This window comes from Rhododendron vialii, chromosome 9a (assembly GCF_030253575.1).
Source record: "Rhododendron vialii isolate Sample 1 chromosome 9a, ASM3025357v1".
In the NCBI taxonomy this organism is placed as follows: Eukaryota; Viridiplantae; Streptophyta; class Magnoliopsida; order Ericales; family Ericaceae; genus Rhododendron; species Rhododendron vialii.
In genome coordinates this window covers 35834433-35842129 of record NC_080565.1, presented here as the reverse complement: position 1 = coordinate 35842129, position 7697 = coordinate 35834433, and the positions used below count along the sequence as shown (strand labels likewise).

General features: G+C 37.9%; 1 protein-coding gene across 2 annotated transcripts; it reads left to right on the top strand.

Moving 5' to 3' along the window:
* LOC131300106 (E3 ubiquitin-protein ligase SDIR1) lies at positions 1 to 6586 on the top strand. 2 transcript variants are annotated; one of them, XM_058325791.1, is made up of 9 exons: positions 1 to 199; positions 1738 to 1899; positions 2031 to 2085; positions 2182 to 2234; positions 2329 to 2557; positions 2729 to 2843; positions 3992 to 4037; positions 5354 to 5479; positions 6127 to 6586. In XM_058325791.1, the coding sequence occupies exons 2-9, from the start codon at positions 1822 to 1824 to the stop codon at positions 6250 to 6252; spliced, it is 828 nt and encodes a 275-aa protein (XP_058181774.1). In that variant the 5' UTR covers positions 1 to 199; positions 1738 to 1821; the 3' UTR covers positions 6253 to 6586. The 2 variants fall into 2 exon arrangements, with proteins under 2 accessions (XP_058181774.1, XP_058181775.1); XM_058325792.1 differs by having other exon boundaries at positions 1 to 224.
* The last annotated feature ends 1111 nt before the right edge of the window (positions 6587 to 7697 follow it).

Sequence of the window (7697 nt, the reverse complement as noted above, 5' to 3'; positions counted from 1 at the left end):
CTGTTCGCTTTTGACGAACTTACCACCGTGTCACGGAAGCTCTTGGGCTTCTGGTAACGCCTTGGGAGAGAGAAGAATCGAGGGACGACGCGTCCGAGTCAACTCTGTTCCTCAGCTCTCTGTCTCTCTCTCTCTCTCTGCCTTACATGCGGACGTGATCGTGACAAATACAATTCGACCGTTGCCTCCATTTGCCTACGTAAGTCCTCATTCTTTGACGCCTGGTAAAATTTTTGGGGTTTTCGAAATTACTGTTTCGATCGGTTCTTCTCTCTTTCGGTTATTATAACATTCCCGTTTGCATGCGTTCAATTATCCGTTCGAGGCATTTTTTGTTGTTGAAGTTTTTATGGTGTTTTTTGCCTGAGAAAATTTGGAGGAACATAGAGGCTTGGGGTTGGGGGCGGATAATTGGGGTTTCATTTCTGGGGGATTGGGATCTAAATTTGTTGAAGTTATCAAATTTTGGTTAAGCCGGCCATATCAGACATTGATTTAGTTCCAGTTGTTTGTCTCAAGTTAGGATATGATTCCCAACCTTTTCTTGATTCTCATTGGTGGATTAGGCAATGAAGGTTTTGTCGTGACTTGATTTGTGATTCTGCTTAGGCCCCGTTCACTTGTCAAGAAATTAGTACAGGAAAATTATTCCCAAGAAAATTATAGTGAAGAGAAGTAAAGGAAAATGAAAACTAGCGGAGAGACAAGATTCTTGCAAAATCTTGTGTTTTTAGCTGGACGAATTTTGAGAGAAAGCTAATCCTAGTGTGAGAGTTAGAGATATGGGTCCCACAACTTTTCAGCTTACTAAGCACGTTAAAATTGCAGGAAAGTTGAACATTCTTGTACTTTTCTTTCCTTTCACTGCAACTGAAGGAGGCCTTAGGGTTTCTATTTCGGCGAAGTTTTGTTGTGTTTGTCTGAAGAGCAAAAAACTGAAAAAGCTTGTAGCTCCTCTTTGTTGCTGATAATTGATTTTGGATTGAACCCTGAGATAATGTTGTTGTCCTGATGAAGATTGGTATCAGAATTCAAACAATGTTGAGCTTATAGTTTAATTTATGGAAATTCAACCGTCTTTAGGTGGGTGTGTGTTAGCGTATATTTTGAAGCTTTGCAAAGATTCATGTGCATTTAACACTCTATTTTCATTCTCGTTGTTTGGCAAGACTCAGTGTTGTATGATTACATGGTTCATGAAGTTAGAGCATGTGGGTATTCTTAATGGATGCCATGCCATTCTATGTGCTGTCAGGGTGTTCCTTGTACACGGCAAATACTACACATTAGATTAATTGGTTAGTAGATGTTGCTTTCTTGTAGAGAAGGAAGGGGAAGGGTAAATAGAGGTTTAAAAGGTTGTTGTTGGGGGCATGTCATTTGTGTTAGCCTTGAAGAATATTAAGTTGCCACCTATTGTTGGTTGTTTTAGCTGCATTTCTGATTTTCCTGTGTACAGGACAATCAGGATCTATCCCAAGGGGGGGGTACGGGGATGTAGCCTAGATTTTTCTATTACGTGGACAATGCAATCTACTATGATTGGTTTAATGCAAAATCACAGTATTTTGATGATCTTTTAGAAGCTTTCATAAGGAAAAGTATGATACATGTGCTAAAAATAAGTTCTCAGTTCTTAATATCTATAATACTCTTGTAAGATTCTAAGCATGTGTGGCATAATTTTTATCAGTTCAAATTGCTTTTATCTCAGTAACTCTTATCCTACTTTTGCAGATTCAGTTGCATGCAGAACTGATTTGTTTACTTGCTGAGATAAATTATTCTTCACTGGGGAAGTTTCTGTAGTACTTCATAACCATGAGCTTTGTTTTCCGTGGGACTAGAGGAGACATAGAAACTGGGTTGCCAGTATTTGTTCCAGAAAGGCGAGCAGTGGTAAATGCATCATCTTTATACAATGACTTGATGTCGCACTTTGTCATTCTCTAATTCTGTATTCAATGCATGCAAATTCTTTATGGATGTTTGTTCAACATTCTGAAAATTCATACTTTTCTTTCCATCAGCGTGTTCATGCAGCTAGAACAGTCAATACCAATTCACTTGCTTTTCTTGTCACAGGTACTGTGTTAATTTGTTTACTTTTGCTGTTGTACTGTCTAAACATATACACTTACTTGAAACTGTAATACATATGTTATTTTTTTGACGTGACAGTTCTATTGCTGTTCATGATTCTCAACTCACACCAGATGCCATCTAACTTCCTGGTATTAACTGAACTGAGTATAAATTAGAGCATATAGCTCAAGCTTAATTCATTGACAAACAAATTTAATGTTTGCTTCTGATCTTTGTTTGTAGCTTTGGCTAGTTCTTGGAGTCTTTTTGATGGCTACGAGCTTAAGAATGTACGCAACTTGTCAGCAACTTCAAGCTCAGGCCCAAGCTCATGCTATGGCAGCCAGTGGGCTTCTTGGTCATACCGAATTAAGGTTGCATATGCCACCGTCCATAGCACTTGCAACCAGAGGGCGATTGCAAGGTCTCCGACTGCAGCTTGCACTTCTTGACCGGGAGTTTGATGATCTGGGTACGGTACTCATAGCCCTTTGTTTTAATTCTGGGTATATTGGAATTTACTGCTTATATTCCAAATTTTTTGTTGCAAAATTGCTTAATTACTTTTCTATTTGGAATGGTGATTTTTCAATTAGTAGACCATAGTAAAGTAAGTTTTAAAAGGGCTTGTTGGAGTATGCAGATTATGATACTTTGAGGGCATTGGATTCTGATAATGCTCCTGCAGTTCCTTCCATGAGTGATGAAGAAATAAATTCTCTTCCTGTTCATAAGTACAAAGTTATTGGCACCCAAAGGTAAGTTCTCCAAATACTGTTGCAAACTTCCAAGAGTTCCTTGTTTCTGCCTGCAGTGTCATATGTTATTGTAGAGTGTGGTTCTTGTTGTTGGATGAATTTTTTTCACTTACAAGAACCTGTTATTGGGGGTGATGAATCCACTATTTGTACTACTCTTCCCTAGTCGCCAGCCTCTTCAGTTACACTTTTCTAGTCCGTTGCACTGATGGAAATATGGGATAACCTATCAGCCATATGAAACTTCTCTCCTCTGCTTCTTTGAATTACATTTCCAGATGAGTAATGTCTGCGCAATTGCATTTTTCACATAGGCTTCAGAGTGCCTCACTTCGTGTCAAAACACTTCTCAATGTTAGCTCTCTCTTCCATTGCAAAAAGAGTATTTTGATATGGTTTCGGTCTATAAGATGCTGGAGCTTCCCTTATTTGGGGAGAATCAAGGATGTACAAGTCAGCATTCCTATGTATGCTACATTGTTTATTGTTTGAAGACATGTTGTAGAAAGGTTATTGAGCATGGTATTGGAGCTTGCCTTGTTTACTGCCAGTCAAGAATGTACCAGTCGGCAAGCATGATAGGTGTAGTGCTGATGTCAAGATCATGCTGGTTATAAGCACAAAAAGATTCAGTTTTAAGTGTCCATTTTACTCAGATATTCTCTCCATGAATTAATTTCGTAACTGAATACGGAATGTAAATGTAATGGTCTATCGGTTGTTGTCCTCTTAGATCATGTCTTGACGCCTCTGTGTTTAATGTGTCAACAAGAGGTGAATATCAAGTTCAAGTGTTCTTTTACCTTCTCAGTGTGTGCCTTGTATGTGCAGTATTTGTTGGTAACCTAGTGATTGAGGCTTGCCCTAGATTTTCATACTATACAAAATTAACCAATTTGTGGGGTTAGGGGTAAGGGTTAGTCTTATTTGATTACTAAACAGAAGGGGACATCAGCTCTCTTGGAATCTTCTGGAGAGTTTTCAGTTAACTTTTGGATTCAGTATTAAGTCCTAGAAACTATATTTTGTTGACTGGACTGTGAACAAATGCAAGTGTTAATGTTTGCGGTAGTGGAAGGAATGATCGCCCAAAGGATAGCATTCTCTGGATTTGTATTTATCTATCTTAATTCTTGTTTTGTTGACAGTGGTAACTCAACAATGCAACAGGCTTCATCTTCAGTCACTGCTGAGGTACTCTGCTTCATGTCTAACTCTTTAACAAGAAGTTCATAAGGCATTTTTATTTATTTATTTATAATTTTAATATAGCCAATGTTCGTTTTATCCTTTCTTTTATATGTGGACTGATGACCCATGCCTGTATCAAGTTGGTTTACTTCATGTTGCAATCGATGCTATTATGAGTCAGGGGTTAAGCTTCGGACTCGGTGGTTGAAGGCTTTTTTGTATCAGCCTTTCGATGGACTCTGCGTATATCATCGCAAGTTCAATTAGACCTATCAGTGAAATAATGAAATGAAAATTAAGTTTGCATTTGCAATGTGATGATGACGCTTGTGTTATATTTCCAAGTAGGATATGTTTTGGCAGTTTGGAGCAGCTCTCGTTTTTTTAAATATTCGATGAAAATTCAGAAAAAGCAGTTCTTGACTTGGAGCTTAAATAATTTGATCTCTTTAATGTTTCCTTATTATTACGAAATAAGCCTCACGTTTGATATGCTTTACTATACATGTTGTGGGGGGGTGGGTGGGGGTTGTGATTTGTACTATTACTAGGAGGGAGCTTAAATTATTTTTCCTCTTTAGTTCGTTTTGACTTTTTCGTCTATTAAGCAATGAGTCCTGGAGGAAAGATGTAGCAGTATAATTTTAAGAACTTTAATTCCACTCACCGACAAGAAGGAAATGATAAATCTGACGAATGATTATTAATTGTGCTCCTTCCTTCAGTCTAATCAAGGGTGTGGAGAGGCGTCTACTTATCAAGACACAAAATATGCGAGATGTAGTATGTTGTTTCCCTGACATACTAATTGTTTAAAATTTATACTGTCGTGGTTTTCACACCTGAACACTGGTGCCAGAAAAGCTCTAGATTGGAAAGAGAATGGTCCCCATTGTTGATTGACTTGATAAGGTGCAAATGGGTGATCCTTTCGTAGAGCAGTTTGGACATTGTTGTGTTTGTGTGATATGTAATTCTAACTATGGGGACTTTGGACAGAACTACACTTGACTCGGCCAAAAGGCTGAGAAAGACCAAAAAATTTACCCCTCATAAGTATAGTGTGTATCTACTGTTTAACTATATTTTTGCTTGTGAGATCTAGAATTTCTGACTCTGCATTATTAAGGTTATGTTAATTCCCAGAATAATTTTCATATTTGGCACATCACCCTTGCTTATGTGTATGAATCCAATTACTGTACAGCTTACCATCCGAGCTATTTTTGGTTTTCTCGTTATTACTCTTTTCTTGAAGCCTATTGCTTCATTATTCAAAATTGCCAACAGTTGTACCATTTTGTTTTGTCGCCAAGCAGAAGAAGCAAGACACTGCCAACGTAGTTGGGAACACAAAGGCTTCCGAAGATGAATTAACTTGCAGTGTTTGCTTGGAGCAAGTTACTGTGGGAGAACTTGTTCGTAGCTTGCCATGCTTGCATCAGGTTTGTTTTCTTTCTTGCAATGTGTATTCTGTCATTTATCTCTTTCTCACTTTTTGGAAAGCGGTTTTTGGGGTAGTTAGACTCAATCTTAATTAGGTTTTTTGGCAGATGGATCATGAAGTACTTTTTTCTACTTTGGCGTTTAATGGAAAAACCTTGGGAAAAAAGTACCTTGACTTAGAAAACGTGCGGGACATATTTTGTCTTTGGCAGATAGTGGGTGATATTTGGAAGAGGAAGAAGTACCAGTTGGATATGTTCATATGTTGATGTAACTAAAGATTCAAACAAAAATGTAAATTTCCAAGGATAGTTGATTAGCATCAATGACTTTCAAGGGTTGAGTTGATAAGTAATGGGGACAAGGCTTGTTGAGTCAAGTTGGGAGTTGCACGGATGGCTTATCTTTGACGTAACGTACCCTTGAATCGCTAGCATAAGATCACATTTCTACTTTTGTCTGATTTATTTTCCTTTGAAAGAAAGAAATTCATCAAGCTCAAGTGTAGATATAAGGGGAAACAGCGTAGAAAAACAGAATTACTTGCAAAACATCCAATATAACATAGTTAGAGAATATTCATAAAAATTCTGTTATGCAATTCCAATTATAGCATAATTTCGTTGCCTTACTTCTTATTTTACAGTTCCATGCCAACTGCATCGACCCTTGGCTGCGGCAGCAGGGAACATGCCCTGTTTGTAAATTCAAAGTGGGGTCTGGTTGGCACGAGAGTGGACCCAGTGAAATCGATGCTTCTTATATGGTTTAAAGACTTGAGCTTCTCCGAGGATGAAAGTATTTGTAGCTGTTTATAAAATCACTGCGAAAAACATACGCATATACCTTGAATCAATTGAGAAATTCAAAGGTTATGCATATCTCTGGGTGTAATTTCTAACACAGGCATAGATGGAATTGCAGCGCACTTCTGATAATTGTATTGTACGACAGGTCTAATCGCTCATTTGATTTGGTCTCTTGGCCACTATTCAGTGCTTATAACGGCTGTACGTTACTTCCGGGATAGCTGCAGCCCTAGTATTTGCAATTTGCAATGGTATCCTGACTCTACTGCTACTATAAAAGAGTTTTTCTGCTGGTAATTTTTTTTTTTTTTTGGCCAATACTACAGTTCCTCAATTCCCCAGATTTTTCGTTATATTCGACAGTGGAATGACTTCCGAAATTCGGCGAGATACTCAACATAAAACCCTCAAGGGTTTAAAGATTCTTTTTAAGTGAACCAGCCTTTCCTTTGTATGGCATTTGCACGATGTTTGGAACAAAGACACGTTTGATTATTTTCAATGGGACTTTTTGATTAGGTAAGCGGTAGTCACCTTGACATGGTGGAATGCATCAGTTCAAGCCTGATTATCCCTATCCCCAAATGTGAGTTTTTTTAACCATTCACCCTGCACCCGCACCCCTGAGTATATGCTTCAACATAAATGTAAATTAGAAACCTCTGGTAAAATGCTTGCTCTTCCATTTCTTTGTTCCAAAACATTTTTATCTATTTCACTTATTTGAGTGGATCTTGTGGAACAAGATGTTATTGCTCCCTTACTTCATTCTCCCTGAAAGGTGAAGGAAAGTTGGAATGCCAATAGGCGTCTAACCGCTCGGGCATCTACCCAGGAAGCATCCAGTTTAAGTTCTGTGGAACATATCAATAAGCTAGATCTATGCTGCGAGTTGTTTTATGCCATAAATAAACTCGAACACCCAAGAAATCTTTCTGTCTCACCCACCATGTTTACCTACGGGTTTTAGAGTTCGTGACATCCTTATTTCTTCCATGTATTTTATAGGTTCAATCTATTTTGTAAGATGGAAATTTTTGTTTGATTTTCATCTCTCCGGCCCAGGTCATTTTTCACAACTTTCAATTGGGTTGCAAAAAGAACTACAAGAAGGGTGCATGCCATATGATTGAAACTCACAAGTTTTTGAAAAAAGACGAGAATAAGTCAAAAATCTTGTCTTCTTCTTCTTCTTCTTTTTTTTTTTTAAAAAAAGAAGAGGTTTGATCATTTTTTTTTTTTACTTTTTTCGATTTCTCTCGTAGAGGCGAATCAAAAATTCACAAAAGTTTAATATCAAACTAACAAATGCAAAAAAAGTTTCTAGGATTCTCTCTACTTGTAATCACCCAGTGGACCTACCAAATAGAGACCTCCACACGGGAGGTTTGGGAAGGTTCCTTCCAAC

Bases quoted from the DNA above. Each gene is read 5' to 3' on its own strand.
- LOC131300106 (XM_058325791.1), top strand. From the start codon at position 1,822: ATGAGCTTTGTTTTCCGTGGGACTAGAGGAGACATAGAAACTGGGTTG. The intron at 2,844-3,991 runs GTAAGTTCTCCA...TTTTGTTGACAG, and splicing joins AAAGTTATTGGCACCCAAAG to TGGTAACTCAACAATGCAAC. The intron at 5,480-6,126 runs GTTTGTTTTCTT...CTTATTTTACAG, and splicing joins GCTTGCCATGCTTGCATCAG to TTCCATGCCAACTGCATCGA.